The sequence below is a fragment of the Zonotrichia albicollis genome, chromosome 1 (assembly GCF_047830755.1).
Source record: "Zonotrichia albicollis isolate bZonAlb1 chromosome 1, bZonAlb1.hap1, whole genome shotgun sequence".
NCBI classification, from domain to species: Eukaryota; Metazoa; Chordata; class Aves; order Passeriformes; family Passerellidae; genus Zonotrichia; species Zonotrichia albicollis.
The window spans coordinates 82,498,507-82,522,995 of NC_133819.1; the positions used below are offsets into that span (position 1 = coordinate 82,498,507).

A 24,489-nucleotide genomic window follows, 5' to 3' on the forward strand; every position below is an offset into this window, starting at 1 on the left:
TTTAGAGAAGTACACTTCTGTCTCTGCAATTAACTGAGCAACAGGAAAAAACAGAGCCACAAAACTTGTAGTGATACAAGCCCCAAAAATAGACTATCAGCCACAAAATAAATACAAGGAGAACTCTGAAAAATGCTGATTTTAACACAGAAACACCCTGAACCCTGCTTGGCAGTCTAGGAACCAGGAACAAGCTTATGTTTTTGAGGGAGCTAAAATTAAAAAAAAATATATAAAAAGGGGGAAAAATGAAAAAAAAATTTAGCAGCAGTTCAAAATTTCAAGGTGAATATCATAAAGTACACTGCAGGGGATGAACAGCCCAGGAAAGAGGAGGGTTTTTTGATGCTGAACACAACCATTACCAGCGACGTCCCTCTCCGTCCCTCTCTGTCCTCAATAAAGAGAGGGAAAACAAGACCCAATTCAAAACTGATCGCGGGAAAACAGGAATCTCTACCTCTGTCTCATTCCATACACCGGACCCTTCCTTAGCCAAAGGCGGAAAGTCAGGGCTGGCAAGGCGTAGCGTCACACCCATCTCTGCCCTTCGCCGCCGGGGGTCCCGCTCCCGCGGGGCTGCAGGGCAGCACCCCAGGAGGCGGGAGGGGCGGCACTCATTCCCAGAACGGCACGGCACGGCACGGCTCGGCATGGCAGCAGCCCAGGCGCGCTGCCCCGGGCAGGGTGCGGGGCGGCGGGGGCTGCTCGGTGCTCACTCACCCTGCGGTTGCGGTCGGCCTCCCGCACCTCCTCCTCCTGGGGGCCCTGGCGGATGAGCGCCTTCAGCACGATGCTGTTGTTGGTGCAGCAGGCTCGGAAGAGGCTGAGCGCCTCGGGGCTGTCGCGCTCGTCCCCTTCCAGGGACCAGATGTCCTCGTCGTCGTCGTCCAGCCCCCTAGGAGGGTAGAAGGAGTCGTCCGAGGCGATGCTGCAGGTGTCGGGCAGCTCGGAGAAGTCCTCGTACTCTTCGCAATCCTCCTCCTCCTCCTCCACCTCCTTCTCCTCTTCCTCCTCTTCGTCCGGCTCCTCGGCGGCAGCCTCCGCCGCCCCCTGCTCGGGGCTGCTCTCCGCCCCGGCGCCGGGCATCTCCTTGGCGGAGGCGGGCGCGGGGCAGACGCGCTCCCCGGGCAGCTGCTCGCCGTGCCCGGACAGCAGCACCATACCGGGGCCCCGCGGGGCGCTCACGGCGCCCGGCAGCCGCGGCTCTGCCTCGCCGGGCCCGGCTGCCGCTGCCCCCTCACGCAAGGGTCAGCCCCCTCCCGCGGGCGGCCCCGCGGTAGCCCGGCCGCCCCCCGGGCCGGGGCATGCCGCCGCCTGAGGGGAGGCTCCGGCTCCGCGGGGGCCGCTCTCCGCCGCCGGCCCGGCCCGGCCCGGCCCAGGGGAGCTGCCGCCGCCGCGGGGAGCGGGGAGAGGCTGCGGGCGGGCAGGGCGGCTCTGGGGAGCGCAGGCACTTGTCGAACTCCCGGCCCGTAATCCGCTCAGCATCGCTGTGAGGAGATTGGGGCTGGGGTTTAGCGGCGGGGCGCGGTGCCGGGGCGGCGTGAGGGGGGAGCGGGGGCGGGCGCGGCTGCTCCCTGCGGGCACCGAGCTGCAGGTGCGGGGCCGCGGCTCCCCGAGCGCCCCCGGGCCCCTCAGACTCTGGGCTCGGAGGGACCCGCGGGGGCAGAGGCGGGAGCGGCCCCCGCCGCCGCTGGTCCTACAGCACCAACTGCGCGGTGCCGAGAGCCGCGGCTGCAGCGATGTACGCGAAAACTTTTCAGGAATACAACCGGCCTGTGCGGAATTCGTCTTTTGAAATAAACGCTGAAACTAAGGGGAATGACTGCACAGGATTGCCGTGCTTCGAATTGGAGCTGTAAAAGCAAGCAATTCATTAAATCAGCCCTGATGCTTTAGCAGCTGTAGAAATATCAGGCACGTACTTTTTATGGAAGGCATTTGGAGATTAGGTTGAGAGGAATAATGCATGTATAAACTGAGTTCCTGCTTTGTCACAGTTCCTCTAAAATCTCTCTTCCCTTTCAAATGCCAGGGATTAGCACTGTTCTCTGGCAGGGAAACAGTAGGGAGAAGTCCTTTGGCCAACAAAATAGGGTATTTGCTTTCTTCAACAGCTTTTTGAAGTGAATCTCATATATTTGACATTCTTCAGCAAGTGAATTTCCAAGGTCCAAGTCCCTGTCTGTCTGATGGGAGAGCAAGGAGGTGGTATTTCTGCAGGAGGGGAGGCAGACTATGAGCCACATTTTTTACACTAAAAGTACTAAAGTAATAGTAAAATAAAATGTAACTGTGAGTTAAGGGGCCCCAAATAGTAGGTGTTTACAATCTTACAAGAAATCATTGTGTAAACCAAACATGATGGGTGATACATAACCCAGCAGCTTCTTGCTGAATCCTAACTGGCAGGGTTATCCCAGTGCCCAGCAGGAGGATATCTGTAAGCAGAATTAGTATTAAATAGTTCCCTGATTGGCTGCTTCTGCAAAGGAGCTAAACTGGGAAAGAAGGAGATTAAACTATCCCCTCACCTCCAGACACCTCTGAGATCACAGCTGTGTAGATTACCAGCTTGCTCATGCTGTCTCTGGTTATTTGCTTGGGTAAGGACAGGCCCTTTCTCCACTGCTGCTGGGTGTGTCTGTGCCCAAATCAAACACTTCTGAGCTGCCTTTAGCTGCTGCATGACAGCGCTGTAGGATTCACTTTCTACACTTACTGCCTATCCATTTGTTATGTATTTGCATTCATTGAGTTTAGGGGCTCCATTCATTTAACTTGTTTTCTTCTCAGTAAGTGTGGCCAATGAGCTGCTTAACAGAATGCTACCTCTTACAATAGCACTTGTATTTTGAGAAAACGTCATTTTTGCCTGAGATCCCACAGCTGGTGGGGAGTATTTGAGTTTTCTCAGCCTGAACTCATCAGAAAAGCCCAGAAAGTCTCTTGGCTCAAGTAACTTCAAATAGCAGAAAAAAGCCCCAAAATAATTCTACTACAGGGGAACAAAAGGGTTTTTTATGAAGATTCAGCTCATCTGTAAGAATTCATTAATCAAATAGACTTGCTTTGTTTCTTTCTTATAAAATCAATTCAGAGGGATAAATATTTACCACATTACCAGACTGTTTTTTAAAATGTTATGTGGAATTTATTAGCAAGGAGGCAGGGACCAGTAACTTTGAATATAAAGAAAAGCAAAGCCAACAACAACAACAAAAAAAACAACCTTTAAAAGCCTTAATGCTAGCTAGAGGGAAAACACAGTTATACAGGAAAAAAAAGTTTGACTCTGGAAAGTCATCCTTTTTTTTTCTCTCTGTGTTCAGTTTACGTTATCAGCTTATTAATAGAGGAGAAATGAATCAGTTTTCTCCCACAGCTGTAGTAATTCTGCAGGGACCTTGGAGATGAAAACTGTTTTCTCTTACCTCAGCCTGTCACTTTCATCTCTTCTCTCAAAGAACAGTGCTACACTGCTTAAGCTTTCAAAGCAAGGTGTCAGGCTGCAACAGGGCAGACATGGTGTTTCTCCTTGAATTTTTCACTTTTACAACTGGTATTGAGGCTGTATTTCAAATTATTTAAACCTGGATGTATCTTGACAAAAAAACTGGTGCAGGTAATCGGGAACAAACTGTTACTTGAGTCTTTAAGGTGCTGATGCAGCCATTTATCTTGTGACACACAGGTGGCCACCAAGGCTGCTCTGCTTGGGAACAACCATAGATGTAAAGCAGATGATGTCTGGTTTCTTGATTATTTCAGTGACACAGCTTGTATGTGACAAACAGGACTTCTTGTCACTTGTGCGTCAGTTTGTAAATCAAAACAAAAGAAGGTGAGGAAAGGCCATAGAGTAAGTCTCCAGATTCTTTTAAATTATCCTAAACAACCCCTGTTTTCATGACATTTGTAAGAGGACAGCCTCAAACTTTCATCTGGAAAAGAAACCACTTAATACAATTGAATTAAATGCTTGTATTCCTAAACTTTGTATCAAAATCTCAAAGCAAATACCCCAGAATTATGAGTCATTATCACCACCCATATCTCATTAAAATCTATTGCTGGGAATTACCAAGGCAGGAAATTAAAATACTCAGTGCAGATACCTGGCCCTATGCAGACAAAGCTTCCCTTGAAGAAAACCAATTTTTGAAATGACTATATCATGGGATGCCCCAAATTTGCCTTGTTAAGGTTTGTAAACCATTGCATTTATAAAACACTCTGAAATTGAGATTTAATGAGATTTATGTGCAATAATAAAGACAAGAGTAAGAAAAATAGTAAGACTCAGTGAGTTTTATATGTTCTTACAGTCAACGATTTAACCTAAGGAAAAAATTCATAACACACTGAAAGCTATTGCCAGTATTCTTAAAAGAGGAAATCTAGTCACTACAAAAGCATTGGTTTCTAAAATAAAATAAAATGAAATAAAATAAAGTTTTGGTTGTTTCCATTACTTAGGTGTCTAAAATTTCTGCATAACAAGAAGCCTGGTTGTTTGGCTTTTTTACCCATCTGACATCTAAACACTCACTTTTGAAATTCAGGGTTGTGGTGGTTTGACCAGGAAGGAGTGGGAATTCTGGGAAGCTGTGGTCAAACCAATGAAGGTTTTGGGTTTGAGACTGGCACCCGGTGTAGCCAGTGGGGTTTGGACACACCTCCGAGAATACACAGGGGTTAAAAGCAGGGCACTGCCCTTGGCACTCTCTCTTTGGGACATCGCGGCGAAGAGGTCAGATCTCTCCCCCGTCCAGACCGCTGCTGCTGGGCGGGGGAGGGGCAGCCACGTGGTAGGCCCGGGGCCTGGACAGAGATGGGGGTTGAGGGGGCTTCGAGGATGGAAGGGTGGAAGATCCCAGGGAGTCAGCCCTCGGGCAGCCATCCCCCCCCAGGAGAGAGAGAGAGAGAGAGAGGAGAGCCGGCGTCTGAATGTGATAGCAGCCGCCCAGGAGGAGAAAGGGGAGGGAAGGGCGCAGCCTGGCCGGTGGAGCAGCAGCACCTGTGGGAGTACCAGCATTCTACCAGCATTCTGAGATAGACAGAGAGTGAAAACTTTTAACCCTTTCTTTCATGATTGGGGCCTTGCAAAAATGCTAATCCTCCTCGAAGCTGAATAAGAAGGGAGATAAGAGATGAGATGAGACAAGGACCTGGCCCGAAGAACGTGGAGATGATTGGATGGGGAGAGATGATTTGGAGTGGCCTTTTGGCTGGACTTTTCTTGTGGCCATGGACTCAGTTGTTCCTGTGACACAGAGACTGCATTTAGGGGGAGGCAGTGCCTCAAAACCAGGAGGGTTCATTCGTGAGGACCCCCCGGCCCCAGGGGGTTGGAAAAATATGGGGGGGACAGATGTCCCAAAGCAGAGACTGTGCCTTTTTGGAGTGAGACAAGGCATCCTTGAAAGACAACCCTAAAAGCAGCTCTGGTCCATGCCGTCAGTGGTGAGAGCACTGGGCATGGAAGGAAGATGTCACAAGCGGCAAAAGGACTTTTTCCGGGCGGTGCCGAAGTGACAAGGAAGCACACGAGGTTTCAGTGTGTTTCCAGGAGAAGCCTATGGAACAAGAAGGACTCCTTTCCTCTTCATGAACTGCAGTTTGAGTATACTAAAGTGTCGTGCCGGGCTGGGCAGTTGGTGTTTTGGGAGAATGTATCGGATTGGGAAAGTCAGGGAGTGGGGAGGAGGAAAGTTTTTTTGTAAGGTTTTCAATTTCTTTTTTTTCTTTTTCCTTATAGTCTTTCCCTATTTTCCTGTAGTTTAAGTAATAAAGTGTTCTTTATGTTTAAGTTAGAGCCTGTTTTGCTTATTCCTGGTCACATCTCACAGCAGACACCAGGGTGAAGGCATTTTCATGGGGGGCACTGGCTCTGTGCCAGGCTCAAACCATGACAAGGGTGTATTTTTCTCTTCCTCAGTTGACCTGCCTGTAAAAATCTCTTAGGTAATGTGAGGCTGAGTGAGCATTTGTTGGTAAGACATTTAGGCTGTTTAGGCACCTTGCTGCTGTATTCCCACCAACTGGCAACTTCAGCCCCTTCAGTGATCCAAGGGTTTCACAAACTCTTGGTGGCACACCAGGCAGGTTTTTCTGCATCCATCTGGCTCTTCACCCATTGCTTTGCACGTTTGTGCTGGGAGCAGGGGAAAGGATGGAGCAGCATCTCCTTACCTGGCAGCACCTGCAGTAGTGGCAACACCACAGTGTTAAACACGAGAGGCAAATCACTCACCCCCTCTCTCTGTTTAGCAGCTTGTAAAAACTCTGAGATGCACAGGAGTTTCTGTGGACACTGCAGCTCTCTTTCACAGCATTTCCACCAGCATCACTAAAGGAAGCACTCAGAGCACAAGAAAACCTCTCTTGAGCTGGCTCCTATCTCCACAGATGGGAGAGGAGCTGAAGCCCCCAAAAAGCCAGTGTGGGGAGTGGGTTTGGTGACATGACCTAAGTCAGCATCATCCCAGTGCTGCCCTGGTCCATGCCAAAGGCCACCACAGGTGGTCCAGGGAGGAATGTAGGCACTGAGGGAAACAAGGTGCTAAAAGAGATAAGATACTGCTTTTTACTGACAGCATCCTTTGGAATTTTGGGGAGAGACTTTCAGAATTACTGCCTCCAAGCCTTGCACTGGTCCTCAAAACAGAGTGCCTGCATCTTCAAAAACTGTCTGCTTGAAGTTAATCTCAAGAGAGTTTGTAGGCATAGATGTAAGCAGACTGGCTTCTGGGGTTGCTGAGTTCTTGGCAGAGCTAGCAGGCTAATAAAGCCAACCTCTTGTTTATCATGCCTAATAATGATTTATTTTTGATTGGGGTGATTTTCTAGGGCTGTGGCAGGACTGTAAGCAGGCTGGCTGCTGTGAGGCATCAAAGTGCAATTAACTTAGTCAAAAAACATCAGGTGGTGTACTATTGGCAAGGTGTGTGTGAAGAAGGCATTCAAGGTAAAGAATTAAGCTGAAGAAATGATTAAGAAAATGTCCCCTCTCAGCTCTAAAGAGTCAAAGAGAGACAGAGTTGTTTTCATATTCACCTGATTCGAGGTGTTGGAGAGAGCGTTTATTAACTAACAGATTCCGCAGCACTTGCTAAGACTTCCCCACTTAAAAAGTCCTCTGGAAGGAGAAAGGTTGGAGTCTCATTTTCCTAAGCTCTGTCCAAGACTTGATGTGAAATCCTGGTTGATCTGAATAGTAACAGCTGCTAAGGAGTCATGAGTGGAAGTTGCAATATGTTTCCTAGAAACCAAAGGCTTGAGCTGAATGAGAGCAGAGCCAGAGAATAAAAAAAATACTAGCAACAATCTTATTAAATGTTAGTGTTTTCTCAGTTGCTAGTATTTTTGCAGCACTTGCTCTGTCAAATTAAATGCTGTTTAAAGCATCTGTAGTACCAGCTTATTGGTATCTCTGTGCAGTTAATACAATAAAGGGTTATAAGGGTATAAATGTAATACCAGTTCATTTAATTTCATTCACTAGCTATGACTGAAAATAATCGATGTTCTGCTTTCAGTATGAACCTGTACTTTGTTTGCACTGAAATCTAAAGCATGGCCCTTTCCAGAAAAGGAATACTTCCTCAAGGCATGGTCTTGGATCCACCTAATCTCAACCTAGCTGTAGCCAAGCCCTGTCAGTGCTGAGACAGCAGTGGTTAGTAGCAGGTAGGTCTCTCAGGGTAAGAGTTCTGTGATGGTTCTGGGCACGTAGGGCAGTTCCTGATAGCCAGGGGCACCTGGAAGGTGGGCACCTGCCGCCTAAGCACTGCCTGGTGGGGCTCAGCTTCACTGGAGAAGTATGGAAGCTACTAAAATCTTTTTGAACTATTTCCTCAAGACTGAAAAGAACAAGTAAGGCACACCAAATATGCTAAGAGTTTGCTTTTATGTGTGGTCTGATATTTTTGAATGTAGTAGGTAGAAGTGGAGGAGGCTGTGCAAGTGGAGAGGGGAAAGATGGAGAGTACTCTAGTTCCCACAGAGCTGCTCTTTTCAAATCTATGCTGCTGTAGACTGTGATGCTGAAGATCCTTGAGGCTTCTCAGTAATTCTTCAGCATGGAGCTTCTGCTTTCATATTTCTGTCGTAAGGAATTTCTTGGGAGAAATCTGTTGAAAATTTGTTGTTGTCCAGATGTTGATTTATTGATGAAAACCAGAGATTTGCATAAAATCTTTGTCTGGGAGTCTTCTATCTCTGAAGAGTACATTTTAAAAATCACCTCTTCAAAATAATTCTTTTTCCTTTTAACTTGGCATATAATTTCTTAAACTGCCACAAAACCACATAATAATAGGGAAACAGCCATGGCTTGAAACATCGGTGGATTTCTTTTTCTTGGAGGAAGGCTAACAAAGATTGAGAAAAGGAGAGAAAAATGTTTCTCAAACTGTAAGTTTAATTTTATATTTCTGAATTTTGGTATCTTTTACCAAAATAACACTACTACACATTAACAAATAATAACAAATGTAACAAATAATACTACACATTAACAAATGTATAAAAATTATTAGGGAAAATAATCTCATATATATTCAATTTCAAGATTATTAGGTCATCAGGTCTGCGGGTGGAGCTTGACTGGATTAGCGCACATGAGAATTTGTTTGGGAATTGTTATTTTATTTTTGCACTCTACCGAAGCAGAAGATTCCCCACATATATGTGTGAAAATGTGTCCCCCAGGATCTAGAATAAATAACTAATGTTATTTTTATACCAAAATCTTTTGTTCCTGCCTAAAGGAATTCTTTCTACATACAGGGGATAAACCATGTATCTGCTTCACATTTTCCTAAAATTATTCCTCTTCCTTTATTGTGAAATTATGCACCCAAAAATAGGCTGGTTTGATGCTGGTATGAGTAAGCCTGCTGATGCCATTCCATATGGAGAAAGCGTGTGGCACATCTACGCTTGCACTTCTGATCACTTCACTCCTCTTCTACACGGATTTCCTGCGTGGCTGTGAGGGCTTTAAGCCTCTCCATCCCTGAGGTTTTCTTCTTGAATTACAATAATGGTAATTATTGTAATTCAAGAACACTTGAAACTTCTCTCTATTTCTGGGAAGTTTGGGACCTAAGGACATTGCTGTTTGGTAGAGTTTCTGATGGTGTTTGAATTCAAGTTTTGAAAGTAGCCCAGATACGTGTCCATCTATCCCCACTGTTGCCCTGCATCAGGAAACTGTAAAGTCAGTGATAAATTCATCCTAATTTTAATCTTTCTGACAAACCCTAGAGAAAGCCTTAATATGTGACCCAGTTTCTATTTCTGAAATATTATGGCTTTAATCCTCTTTCCATTTCAGTTTTGTCTAATTCAGTCTGGGGATTGGACACTGCTACCTAATGCAGTCCAGTACTGGAAAAACATTGGCATAAAAGCAGAGACAGAAATCTTTTCAAAAAGCAAAGAAATTAAAGGGAAAATCTAGAATTTGCTGCCATAATTTATTAATATATACTATCTTATTTTATTATCCACTTTCCTGTGAGAATTTGGAGTGCTTTAGACTTCAGCTTGCATTGAATGACAAGTTTCAGCAAAACATCTCATCTCATGCTGTAAAGGTGAATGTCATAGCCATTTTATAGATGCTGAAATTGAATTGCAGACTACTCAAATGCAGCAAGGCATTGTATAATATATCAAACATACAGATGTCATATTTTGGCATTACTCAAATGCTTTAAATGACTCATGGTTCAAATGGCTTATCCATATACCTACATAATTAGGCAAATGGGGTATAGGGTGTGGTTACCAACTGGGACCATTAGAGAAATCCATCTGAGTCCATGTGGTGTAACTCCATCAAGGGCCACAAATGGTCATCTTGGAACTATTTCTCTTTTTAGAACATAATGAACACTGGCCAGAAAATTACAAGTAGCACTTTAGGACAAAAAATCATTATAATCAGTGCATTGAATTTTTCTCCACCTGTTTCTTCTATGCTCTTAAATGTAAACCAAGATACAAAGTGGGCTCCATCAAGGCCATGTGGATACAAATCCAGCTTATTGCCTTAGTAGGGGATTTCAAAGATTGTATTTGTTTCTTCATACAGTATCAAAATAATAACACCCTGTATTTGGAAATGTGAGTCCTTGTATGTGTAATGAGTCATGCTATGAGGATTTCTTATTTTTCCTCTCCCACCCCGTCCTGAGGTAATTGGTCTCTCTGGTGTTAGCTGGTGTTTCACCAGCCTGTGTAAACATGTGAATAACCAGAGGCTTTCAATGAAAGACAAATATACTTACATATTCTGGAAAAAGCTTTGTGCATGTATTTAAGTGATTTAAATAATTAGTATCCTGATGAGTGCGGTTTAAAAACATTTTAGAAACCCACAGAATAACTGTGGGGCTATTATTGTTTCCCTATTGTGTGCATTATCTATTAGGTTTCCTTGTCTCTAATAGGATCATACCCATTTTCATCTTTGTAGAAATGCAATATTCTCCCATGAGATTATTTAATATTATCCTGAAATCATTAAAGTTGCCATACTGCCAAGTTAAAATAAACAGATGCTTATCTAGCCCAATGGTTCCATTGTTTCTTGGTGTTTTCATAATGTGATTTTCACAAATCACAACCATCATGGGACTCATCCCAGGAGATGTTCAAGTGAAAGTAGATTATCTGTAAAACATTCCCCTTTAGAAATCATACCTCCCATGTGATAGTCATTTAAGTAATTTTAAATATTCTGCTCCCTCTGTTTCATCCCCCTTTATCAGAATTCTTCCACTTAAGAAAATATATTCCCATTCATTTGCTGGAGAAGGAATTAGTGGGGTAAATCAGTAGCTAAGTCTGACTGCATTGTGGTGGTAAATCCTCTGCAGTTCCATTTCAGCTCTGTTAGTGCCCATACCCCCTGTGTGCAGACAGAATATGGAACTGAAGAGCAGCCCCTGCTCAGAGCATGTTCTGCCACAGAGGGCAGGCATGGAGGGTCCTGCAGATCCCCTTTACAGGGCCAGTTAACAAGCAGTGCCAAATGGAGAGGGCAGCATCTCCTTCCTGTGATGTCCTCATTGCCTGCATTTTCTTTACAACTCTGTGTAAAGTCTGTTACTGACCCAGTAAAGGACACAGATGTTTCTGTGTGGTTGTATTTTCTTTGGAAACATCCCATGGGTCCAGTGTGATTTCCTTTTGATTGCTTCTCACATGTCCAGCAACAAGTACATTTTTTAACTTCCCCTGTAAAAAGGATGGCATCAAGGGATGACATTTCCATAGTCAAGCCACTTCAGAAGCAGCAATTAACAATCAGAAGACACTGAGATAGGTAAATATTGTTATCTCAGCTTTTCAGCTGGTCAAATTGAAATAAGGAGGTCAAGGTCAACATCTTCCAATTTAAAATTTATGGTTGGACTTCGATGGCTAAATTAATGACATGAATTGCAAACTTTTGAAGCCTAAAAAATCAAAAAGACCGCATATTTTCAGAAGTCATGGAAATCTGAACACTTATTTATATGCCATAAGTGTTGTAACCAAGTTAAAAGTTCTTGCTTCAATTATTAGGGCAATGTTAAGTCTTGGTCAAAGATATCTTCAGTCATTTTAGGTTTTAGAGTTTTGTCTTATGTACAGCTGTAGATAACTGCATTTGCTCCCTCTGTTTATTTGCACTTACACAGCATTAACATCTCATGAGGAAATTTTCCTTAAATACCATGGTTGCTCTTAAAGTTAACTTGTACTTAGATTTCTCTGGTTTGCTTCACTACAGTCTGTCTCACATTCATGAAGGAACTTGCACACTAAGTGAAGGAAAATTATCATCTATTCTGTGGGTGGTTGTGGAAAAGATGAAAATAGGCACTTTCCTCATGAAAAGAGGAAGGAAAGAAAGAGCATTTTGCTTTCCCAGAGGAGAGTATAGGGAAGGGACAGGACCAGAGGAGGCAGCTCTCTAGAAGAGAGAGAGCTTTACACTTGACTCTGCTCCATGTCCATGCAGTCCTGTTTGAAGGGGACTCCAGGCAGGGTGGCAGGTGCTGCTGCAGCCCACGAGCTGTGCAGTGTGCTTGCACCACATACAGGGAATTTGTTACTGGATCCCTGACCAGATGGCCCCCCAATTGCATCAGCTTTGTACTCATTAATTTGGGTTCTTAAACGTTGAGGAGGGGAAAGTTAACTACAAAACTTAAATGTTTTGCACTGATCGGCCCTCACCCTCACATTAAGGCACATGGCCAAAGAAGAGGTTTTTTCCATTTTCAGCACACATGGCACAGAAAATACAGATATGCTGCCTAACTTAGTAATCAGCACTGAAAGAAAACAGGTGTTTCCTTTAACTTAGCGCATGATCTGGCTCCCTCTCATGCTGCATATTTCTTCTCCTGGCAGAGGAGTCAAGTCAGGTATCTCCTCTCTCACGGGTACCTGGAGGAGGCATTGATCATCCTGATCATGTACTGCCCCACATGGGGCCAGTCGATGAGGGGCAGCACAAGCTGGGGAATGCAGCTGAGGCAGATGCTGACTCTCAGATCAGAAGCCTTGAGATGGTATTTTGGCAGCCTGGGAAGGGCACATGCTTTGCCTTAATTAGGAACACAGTTAGTTATATTGCTCGTGAAAGTTTCATTACACTAGTTAGCACATTAGCATTACAAGCAACATAATGAAGCATAATTGGTACAAGGGTTCAATGTGAACTAATTGATCTGGAAAAAAATGACATTTCAGAATACAAACAAGAAAAATAAACCTTGATGTTTCCTAGAAATTTCCAGGAGGGGTTTTATTTATAAAATATTAAGATAGAATTGAGAACTTGCTAGCAAGCTGATTTAATTTTTTTTTGTTGATTGGTTTATAAAAATGGCATCTTGCTTATCACTCAGCAAGGAGATTTACCTGCAGAGACCTCTATATTGAGCTGTGTTTGATTGGAAACTGCTGAAAATGTTGGTTTGGGAATAAGAGAATACATCACATTTATAAAAGATAAATTGCTGCTGGTTTTTGTTGTAAAGGTAAGTACATTCAAGTGAGGTTACTGAGAGAGGGAAAACCATTCTAGTTACAAAAAAACCTGAGCACACCTATAAGGTCTTGCTGTACAGTTTGCTAACTGCAATAGATAAGTTTCTGGCAATCAAAACCAGTGACATGGCATTCACCTTAAACTCCCTTCTGTTGCACCTCTCTCTCTTGTTCTTAGCTGAATTAAAAATATCTTTTCCAATACTGAAAAAAACCGCATGGAGATCTCACATTTAGTTTCACAAATTATATTTTTACTTACCCATATCAAACCTAACTTTGGAACCTATAAACTTTTCTGTGTCAGAGCCAAAACTCACTCCTGTGTTTCTGTAAAATAATCAGGGTTTACAATTATAGTTGTGAAAGTTAATGAAATTCCCTTTAAAAAGCTAGAAAATATTGTCATTTAAATGAGCCTTGTTACTAGCAATTTTGGTGAGATTCAATTGTTTTTACGTGTGCAAGCACCAACATTTTTCTGGGGAGAAAATCCTTTGCTGATGCCATTGGGATGACTTCTGTAACGAGAAGCAAAGGTATAAAATGAGCAGAGTCTCGTTTAATGAATATAGCTTGGATCAAAGGTATGTTTTCACCAAGTGCCACTGGTTTTACACCACACAAGGTAGTGGTAAATATTTGAATAGCAGGGTCCTGACACTCATAAAGTGAGCAGAGTGAATGAGTTCTCCATGTGATTCACAGCTGGGAGGCTGAGGAGTGAGGCCCTCAGCATCCCTTGGGGGATGGGGAGGAAGGCTGGGGGCTGGCCTGGGTGAGGGGCACTGAGAGGAGCAGAGCATGTGCCCCAGAGGGGAGAGCCACATCACCTCACTGCTCTGTGCCTATCCTCCTTCTCTCCTGGGGTCACAGCAGCACGTGTTCCTGGGATTCAGAATTCTTCCTAGTGACATCCTGTGTGCTCTTCACCCCATTTTATTTACCTCTGCCTAGTAAATCCCTAGTCGGGTAAGACAAATGTATTAATAACACTTTAAACCACTTCATCTCTGCAAGAAACACAGAGCTGAGAGCTGTGACAGCCAAGTTCAACACATAATTTGCCCATTTGAAGGTTTTGCAGTGAGTCATGTTCGGGTGTGTGTGCCAAGTGCACCAGCATCAGTGCTGCAAATGAGGCAGCGTTTCTTCCTGCGGGGTGGTGTCAGCTCAGCACAGATGGTGCAAATTCCCAGCAGAATCACCAGGTTTCATGCAACAGGTGGGTTTGCTTCCTTCAGGGATGAAGGAAGAGCAGGAGGGGTAGGCTGAGTAAGGAGGCCTCCCCTACCCAGCACTGCAGCTTAAAACGACACCAGGCAGTGACTCCCAGCAGGGTATGAGAGAAAAGGAATTTGAACTTTTCATTAAGTCAATAGCTACATGCTGTCTAAATTACATTTAGATATTACATCAGCATTTTGAGCTAATTACAAATGTGGAGCAGGGGCACATTCCTCTGGTGGTGCTCCTCTGGTCTGGTTGGGAAGTGAGGCATGGTGTGAGCAAAGTCCCTCATTCCTCTGGAGAGCCTGAGGAGGTTCAGTGCCAACAATGTGCCCAGGCCCGAGACTATGGAATAGGGATCACCTTCCAGGTTTACATTGCCAGGGCAGCTGCTGACACAACTAGAGGGTTACAGTGAAGGTTTTAGCAAAGGCTGCTGCTGAGAGACACATTAAAGGGCTTGGAAGTGTTTTGAGATCCACTGGGAGTAACTTTTGAGAACAAGATATATGCTGGTGGGAAAACGTGTTATGAATAACAAGAACAGGCCATGATCCTGAGTAACCAACTGTTGTGTTTTTGTCCTGATGTCTCATGATGTTCCCATTTGGCTGAAAGTCAGATCTCCTGAAATCATCTGCTTTGCTCTAAATGTCACTTCTAAACTAAAAACATGAGTAAAAGTGATGGTGAATCTATTACTTTGCATAGCTTGTGATTTTGGAGATAATCTAGAGATTTATGTTGCTGAGTACAGGATCTTTGCAAGTTTGAGTGTGGCAGGCCTTGAAATCTGTGAACCCACTGTCATGCATTTTCTACTAAATGTTGCACAAATTTGGAGGAGTCCCCTGTTTCATCACCTGTCTGAGCTAATTTTTCTGCAATCTGGGATACAGATCCCACTTTCCCAATGCTTGCTGATGGATACAGTGCAATAATATCTCAATGACTTCACAAACTAGCAAATAATTAATAAAAGCTTTACCTAATTTGAAAGTTTCTAGTTTGGGATCAGTGTTTTGGAGCCTCAAAATATGTGAGGAAGCTGTGAAGTACACACCTTCATGTTAGGGAGGAACATTTTAGTAGTACAAGAGGCACTCCCACATTTTATTGCCCTATTATTCTGATACAGTCAAAATAATCTTTCAGAAATAATGGACAATCCAGTCCATAATCCAGAAAATTCTTGGCTACTTTTCTGCATGTGCTTTTAAATTTCATTCCTGCATTGGAAGTTTTTCATATGTGGCTCAAGTACATAATAAACTGATTTCATATAAGAAGCCTCTTGTTAGTGGAGAGCCAGCATGATTAGCTGTAGATCTGTGCTGGACTTTAAGAGAGAAGTTTCTACAGTTTGTGATCAGTATCAATCTTTCCATGACAGAGGTTTAGCCGCTTGGGGCCTGATGTAGTTAAGTCAGTTGAACATTTTCCCATTAAATTGAACTCTGTACTCTTACTTAAAAGTTCATTACACTCAAGGAAACTTCCTTAGATTTTAGGAAGGGTGCTTCTATGACTTTGGGGGTTTTTTTTGTTTTTTTTAAATAATTCATTTTGTTACATTCAAGAAGAGAAAAAAAACAGAACAACTGTGCTTTTGTGGCATGTTAAAACAACTGGTGTCATCTCTGAATGTGGTTATTCTGTAAATATTATGATGAATTCTTTTTTTCCAGCAATATCATATTTCAGCCCTTTGAACCAAGCTGACTAGTGATCACCAGCTGTGTGTTTCTGGTTTTAGAGAACCTTGATTTCTTCTTTTCAAAGTCCTTGATCCTTTTTTCAAAAATGCTTATCATTCAGTACTGCAGCTGAAACATACCTATGCTGGACAGAGAGAGCACCTGTGAAATTCCTATGAGAAAAGTGAAGGTAAATAGGCACATGTATTAGGTATCTAAATACATTAAAATTGTTTGCCTGCTGTGAATTGGCACCTCCTGTGGTGTGCTCTAAATTAGCAGACACATCTCTGTGCATCTCCTTTGAAAAAGCTTTTTCAGTATGTGAAAAAATTTATTTCACAGTGTAGCATTCTCTTTAAAATGTCAGATTTCACTTCTACTTTTTTTTTTTTTTTTTTTAGCCAGGAAATATGAAAGTTAAGTAGAGAAGAATAGTAAAGTAGTTTCTGGACTATCTTAAAAAAATTTGAATATTTTCCTGACTGCCTTTACTTTTAGCAGACTCCATTTTTTAACAGCCCCCCCCCCCCCTTCAAAAGTGGTGCTCAAAACATTTTTTTCATCACGATTCCTCATGTGCTTGGCATTCTGCTGTGGTCCCTGATGAGGCAGTGACATGCCACAGCTTTTCCTACCTGTGCTGTGTGCAGCAGAGATGGGGCACTGCCAGGGCTCAGCTGCGGTGGGACAGGCTGAGCAAAGTCTTATCCCCTGTGCAAAGCAGCTTCTTGGGGAGGAGGCAAGCAGGCACCACCCCTCTCACTCTGTTACACAAGAATTGGTGAGACATCTGCAGTTTACATAATGGTACCCAGGGTCCAGGCAGTGCTCTCATCAGTAGGCAATAAAATGCTCTTTAAAAAAAAAAAGAAAAGTCAGTGTTATCGTCCTCAATTTACATATTCTGAGTCTGACTTTGAAGAAAGGGCATTTTTCTCCTGGTCAGAGCAATGGTTAAAGACAAGACAGCTTGTGCAAAGATTTAAAACACTTGAGCAATGTGCCTGAGTGAACGAGGCTTATCTATTTAGCGCTTAAGACCCGTGGCTGAATCCAAAACATACCTAAATTATCCTTGTGTAACTTTGCAGGCATGAAATTAAATACTGCTAATTACCTTCCTGTCTCTGATGTGTTATATTTTGGGCTGCAGAACAAGCAGTCCCTATAGATTGATTTGCTTAACACTTCACACTAAGACCTTGTCTTTAGTTGCATGTAGTTTGTGTATGTGCACAGCTGTGCAGGTTAGGATTTTCTGTCTGAACAGCTTTATCTTTAAAGACAGCTGATCTTGAAAAATCTTTTAAAGCAGTGCTTCAGTAAAAAAAATTCAGCACAAATTGAAGTTTGGGGGAAAATATTTTTAGGCACATCATGGGGGATTTTCAGTCTCACCCTGACATCGGATGCAGGCTTTAAAGTTGCCACTGTTATTTCTGTGCCTGCAATCCTTGCATGCACCATTCCCACAAGCCCTCTGCTTTAGTTCTGCCCCTGTAAAAGGAAACAACAGCACCTTCTTTATGAAGTTCTTCCAGTGTTTTGCCTTTTTGGCCTGCAAGCTCTTGAGTCCAGAGTACCTGTCTGAAATATACTGTCTGGCTTTTCTGGACCCAAATGTTACTCAAGAAACTTGCTGTAGCTTCACTGCAGGAAATTTTTGCTAATATAATATTATTATAGGCTTTTTGATCAGAATTTCACAACATGATAAAAGAAAAATACATATAGGAAGAGGAGTGTATAGTGTGGGAATGATCATTTGTTTGACCTTAATCTGTCACTGACAAAGCTTCCAGGCTGCACTGTATTAGCAGATGGATAATGGGCTCCAGCTGAAATTACTTGCACAGTTAAGTACTTTGTTTTCTCATTTTCCTACAGTGAGAGTCTCTAAGAACAGGGCTGGCATATAAACACTCCTGTACACTCCTGCATAAACATGTTGGCCTCATTGTTTAGACTGTTTCAGTGAGAAGCTGAGCTGCTGCCATCTCTTCTCCAGGGCTTTGTGTGAGGAACAAAAGCTGGAGCCAGGTAGTCACTGTTGTTTCCCTTGGGGAGAGTGGGGAGCCTAGCACAAAAGTGCAGCACCTCATTTGGGACAGATTCCAAAGGACAGGGGCAGGGAGGTTTTTCACAGACTTCACTGGATTTTGGATCATCTTCAGAGTTTTTATCCTAGAATAGCTTGCAAAGCTTCTCTGTATTGAGCTTTTCAGTGATGTCTTTGTGCTGTGTAGAGAGAAATTAATTAAAAGAGAAAATTTACCACAGCAGTAAACAAAATTAAAAATGACAAAGTTCAGAGGAAATAGGATTCAGGGGATAAAACCAGAAAAAACAATAGAATGAGCACTCACTTTGCATGCATACGATCTTATTGCCTGTAACTTTTGTTAACAGGTTAAGGAGAGCTCTTGCAAAGATTTTTATTAAAGTGTAAGCAACATGAAGAACAGAAATGATCAATGCTGCTAATTACACATCTTCTGATGACTTTGACATCTCTGGAAAGGAATTCCTCACACCACAACAGGACAAGATCTGCATAGTTTTTGTCAAGATGACTACTCCCCTAAATGATTCAAATATTATTAGAGCAGAATAAAGTGATGTGCAATTCCTGCCTGTGAGCCAAAAATAGTCTCTCATTTGAACACCAAGATGTATATCTTTATAAACTAAAACATTATAAGCAAATTGTGCACAAAGAAAGGGGTGCACCCAAGGGTTTTGTTCAGGAATAATGTATTTATTTATTCCAGAATGATATAAAGAAATTTGCATCTATAAGGAAATTGCATGAATGATAATAAAGATGCTTATTAGTTACAGAAATGTTATTGTTTTCATGTGGTAGGAAATTGTCATTTGAAGCTGGCTCCTTTCTTAGCATATAAACCTGACATAACTGTTCCCAATGACACAGGGTAATTTTAATGAAACTTAATTGAAAGAAATTGAAAGGCAGGTTGGATTTGGTACTCCCATCTCAATTATATTAATTCTGCTTATATTAACCAGAGACAAAATAAATTCATTTAATTATGCTTTATTCCTAACAGAATCATGGGTAAATGACATTCAAAGAAAATTGAAAAAGGAAGAGCAGATTCCCTGCTTTGAGCTGTAGAAGCTGAACAGAAGAGGAATTTTTTTTTTTTTTTAAGGAAAATATGTAGCAACCAGTGAAATCGCCATAGATGTTGCAGGTCAGATGGGGGTTTAGTGATGTCTGGCACATCCCTGGTGTGTTAACTGTGGGAGCACTATGGCCAAGTACCCAGTGGTCAGTGTAGAGGTGAGTAAAAAAATCTGGGAAGAACTGAGCCCTGTGGATATAGGGCAGAAACAAGCATGCTATGGTATGAAGTCACAAAGAAGCACAATGAATGTTGAATAAAAAACATATTGGATCAGGAGCCACAGGTTTTTCGAAAAGAGACACAAAGCTTTGATCAGCTTGATACCCCAAAAAAACTTCCCACCACTCAGGCGGCAGAACCTGCAAACCTGGAAGCCTGGAGTCTTGCTGGGCCAGTGGCTTGCCCACACCTTTGCCACTCAATTACTCTGGGCCTGAAACAGTGTGGTGCTGTGCATGACCTAGTGGAACCTGTCAAATTGGGATGGGATACAGGGCTAGAGCAGGAATTTAAAGGCTTGGAAATTTTCTCCGAGGTTCAGTATTCTCTGCTGGCAATTATGTATGTTTTACTGAGGGCAGGGCATCTGCAACATTTCTGCTACTGCCACACAGTGCACACAAATCAGCTCCAATGAGAGGTGTGGCAAATCCTTCTAGATTGCTTGTGGCTACACATGATTGATAAAAAAGCAGAGGTAGATGGGATATTTTTTATTTAACTTAGGGAAGCAAACAGCATAGGCTATGTCAGCATTAAAAATTACATATTATCTCGGAGCAACTCTAAATGTTGATGAACTCCCTAACTGTCCACTGACAGCATTAGATGGATCCTACACCTGGCCCAGATAGAGCTACTGCATTGTGGTCACACAAAATTCAGGAATAAAAGCCCTACCCAGCTTGTCAGCAGTTAGCCTGAACATTAAAGCTGTACCAAGGCTGCAGAACCCATTGACACAAAAGAGGGATAGTTACATATTTCTTGTACAATTGGACACTGTCTTATTTAAGCACTACTGTTGGTCTGAGCTGGTCAGAAGTCATTAAGAGAGAAAAGGTGCTAAAGATTACACATGTGAGCTGTGAGTGAACAAAAGATGGCGAAACTAAATATTCCCTGAAGAGGCACATAGAATTTAATTTTCTTTTAAAAGGTTATTTTTTTATCTTCTAGCAACCTTCTAGTGTGATGTCTAGTGTGATCCAGTGTAGATAGTTATATTCTGAGTTCAGGTGCTGAATCAGGTGTGAAATCGTGAAATTATTTTTGTTTGTTTTAAGCTAGCATGTGTGAATGACAAAATTACTTGAAAAAACTGTACAAAACTGCAGTTTTGTTGGACTTCACATTTACAGGGAACATTTTCTCTAGTTCTGAAGAGTCCCCATACTTTGTATAAATCAGCAAGCGTTGGCATTTTGTTAATGTCACTAATGACATTTTGGCCAAGAGGGTCTCAGCTGACTTTATTTACTACAGAATAACACAAGGCATGTCCTGAGGGGAATTGCTGCATCACTGGGTTTGTTTACATTACTCTTTAAGCTGTCATCCCCAGCAAGTGTAATTAGCTGCCCAGTGAAACAAGATCTTTCATTACCATCTTTCCTAATGCTTAATGTAGGAATAATTCTCTGGGATGTTTGTTTTATGTGGAGTAAACAAAGTACTTCCTTCTCAGTGGGGTGAATAAAGTTACCATTGTCAAATGCTGAATGAGAAAAGACAGAGTTTGCCCAAAGGAACTGTTTTGGGGGGATAACTGAGGGAAACTGGCATTGATCTGACGCAATGTTGCCAAGGTTATTATATAGAAAATTTAGCAAAGAACATATTATTCCAGGCCCTTACAGAATTATATCCACCAAGGGGCCAGTTAAGAAAGTAAAAATCTCTTTCCAGGAGAAAGAGGACCACACTGAGCATTTGATAACAGCTGTGTTGTTATCAGGTGATGGTGATGGATTAAGCCAAGGTTAATGCAACACAGCTGAACTCAGAGCTACTGATACAAAGAGGAGGGAGGTGTGGTGACAAGGCTGCCCACTGTACTGCTCTCTGGAGAGCAAGCAGAGCGTGCTTACTGCAAGAGTTGTATGCCTTAACCACAGCATCCAGCCAAGCTGACTGCTTTTGGTGTCAGTATTCAGTGCTTTGGGGACAGCAAAAGAGTATCAAGTGCTCCCACAGAGTCAGAGAGGTTTTAACAAAATACCTAAATCACATATGAACAGATTTGCATTATGACTTGTGGGCATAGACCACTTCAGGAGTGTTGTGAAGCAGCAGCCAGGATATCTGGCCTCCTACCAGCAGGGCAGTTCAGCCACAACTCTGAATGTGAGCAGCCTTTTAGGACACTGTCATAGTGTTAAATATTCCACCTTCATTACCTTTTTTTCCAATGAATGTATATTGCTCTCTTTCTTCTGATCAGGTCAGTCTTGGCCTAACTGGAGGGGTGTGCTGCTACACAGTGGGGCCTTTTGCCACATTGTACTCCTAAGATCTTTACATCTTATTTCTTCCCAGCACAGGCTGTGTTAGGGCAAGGCTGTGTTAACTCTGATGTCCCACTGGTCTCAGAACAGCACAATTAGAGGGCTCAACATAATAAAATGTGCTAAGAGCCAAGGGATGTAAAAAAAAAAAATAAAAATCTGATATTTGAGCAAGGCTTCAGTGCATACAACCTGTGCTTTCCATGCTCCATAGAGATTAATTATTTGTCTGGCAAAAACATTGTCTCAAATGACATGCTCCCCAGGAGGTTAAAATTCTCCCCTCTTCCACTGGGTTCCTGATTTTCTTTTCCACAATGAAAAATTGCATCAAGTTTCACTGGAGAATAAGGTAGTGGTAGAGGGGATGGAAGTGCTCATCAGTGCAGGGACCATGACCCATGATTCAGCTTCCACAGGCAGCGAAGGTGGAAGAGACAATAAAAACCAAGGTGTCAGAAAAAATGGAAAAGCCATCCTGACATTTCTTTTCAAATCCAGATGGTGAGCCAGTTCTCCATGTGAGAGTTGTTTGACTTAAAAAAGATACAGCTTTGTTAATATTTTTGTGCAAATAAGTACCAGGGATGGCTCTGTTTTTTGCTTGTTTTGATCAAAAGGAAAGTTATAGAAGAACAAGTAAACAAACCATGACTTATCAGGCTGACAGCAGTGCAAAGAAAGGAGGCAATTAGATGCTGACACAAACAGGTGTCAGCACCAGGGGAGAGGTCAGTACAATGCTCCTTTGAAATGCTCATCCCTTCTTGTCTAAACCTAGTTGCCTGTGACTACAGTGGTCACAGGGGTTCTTGGAAGAGGGAAGAGACAAGAATGTTGACTCCATGTTCAGAAGGCTTGATTTATTATTTTATGATATATATATATATTACATTATAACTATACTAAAAAGAAATAGAGGGAAAAGGTTCATCTCAGGAGGCTAGCTAAGAATAGAATGGAATGAATAACAAAAGTCTGTGGCTCAGACAGAGAGTCCAAGCTATCTGGTCTGTGGTTGGCCATTAATTGTAAACATTCAAGATGGGCCAATCACAGACACACCTGATGCATTCCACAGCAGCAGATAATCATTGTTTACATTTTGTTGCTGTAGCTTCTCAGCAGGAAAAAATCCTAAAAAATTATTTTCACAAAAGATGTCTATGACAGTTGCCTGATTTTCCTTTGAACTGTTCAACAAGTGTATGGCAGTTGGAAGAGTATGGAGTCATCCACAAGTCATCCCACCACTTGAACTGTTCATCTGCAGTGGGAGAACCCATGGCATCCAGAGGTGCAGCCTGGTCAATGGCACTTGGTACAAAGAGAGAACAATTTGCCTTGAATTCTGCATCAAATAAAAGTAAAGCAGTCCCTGGAATGCTGATGTAGCATAGAGAAGAAACGAAATAATTCTAGACCACAAAGAGTTTAGACATACTTCAGAGGTATTAATTAACTGTATGTTAATTAATAGTCCAGGTATGCAGAGAAATTGTTCCATAGAATAACAAAATCCTTTAGGTTGGAAGAGAGCTCAAAGATCATCAAGTTCAAGCATTAACCAGGACTGCAAAGCCCACCACTAAACCATGTTCCCCAGGCACCACGTTTACACATTTGTTTGAATGCTTCTAGGAATGGTGATTTCACCACATCCTTGGGCAGCCTGTTTCTATGCCTGACTGCCCTTTCCATGAATTATGTTTTTCCTAATAATCACTCTAAAGCTCTTCTGGTGCATCTCAAGGAGTTCCCCCTCATTCTGTCCTTTGTTAATTTTCAGAAGAGACCAACCCCCACCTGGCTACAGCCTCCTTTCAGGCAGTTGTAAAGAGCAACAAGGTCCCTCCTGAGCCTCCTTTCCTCCAGGCTAAACATCCCCAGCTCCCTCAGCTGCTACTTACAAGACTTGTGCTCTAGTTCCCCAGTTCCAGCCAAAAAGAGATTAAATAAGTCGTGGTCCTGCTCATTAAATAAGAGATTAAATAAGTCGTGGTCCTGCTCACTGCATGTTTTCCTGAATCCCCTGACATTTGTGTTTCTTTGCTACAGGATGAGTATCTTGCCTTGAATAGCAGAGGGCAAGGCCACCTCAGCATTTGCATGTCCTTCATGCCCTCTCACGATCTTGTCTCAGCTGGAGAGCCTCTTATGAGGAAGGGCTGAGCATGGTGCTACTCTGACACCAGGGAATTTGCAAAGACCTTAGATAAGCAGTAATCTAAGGCCCTTCCAATTACTTGTATCCCTTCAACATTGAAACCTACATGGGCAATAGAAAAGGTGCACCAGAAAAGAAGAAGCTGCTGTCAGCTCATCCCATGCTGTCTCAGATACTTCTTCCTCATCAGGGGAAAGATTCCTCACACTCTTCTCCTGCTGCAGCCTTGGGTGCTTTTAATGTTTTAGTTAAGAAAGCTTAATAAAAATCAAAAAAACTCTGACAAGCAAAATAAGTTGAGTTGTTTTTTTTAAACCCTATTTTCAAGAAAATGATGATTTGCTACTAACCTGGTCAAAACTACCTGCCATGAGAGGCAGGATCTTGATTTTTGCTTTATTAAAGAAGTAAAGAATGTTTTTATGCAAATTCTTGTCAAATAATCTTAAAACACTACATGGAAAGAAAAAAACATACACAGGTATGGTCCTCTGTTTCTTGGCAGAATGCCTGGAATGTGAAGGAAAAGGGTTTTTATAACAGAAGAACATGCTATGTGATGTCTTTCCCAAGCAATTATATCCTTTCACAGTAATGCTTTCATGAAAGATAATCTGATGAAATACCTTTGGTCAGGAGCCTATTTTTAATTAAATACCCTGAGGATAGCTCTT

At 42.6% G+C, this 24,489-nt stretch overlaps 1 protein-coding gene across 1 annotated transcript in view; it reads right to left on the bottom strand.

Annotated features, from left to right (window-relative positions):
- Positions 1–1,846, bottom strand: part of ANKRD33B (ankyrin repeat domain 33B) — a 47,011-nt gene extending 45,165 nt beyond the window's left edge. The window contains exon 1 of the mRNA XM_074545783.1: positions 724–1,846. Coding sequence (XP_074401884.1) covers positions 724–1,164 — 441 coding nt within the window. The 5' untranslated portion in view covers positions 1,165–1,846. The remainder of the gene's footprint in view (positions 1–723) is intronic.
- Between the last annotated feature and the right edge of the window lie 22,643 nt (positions 1,847–24,489).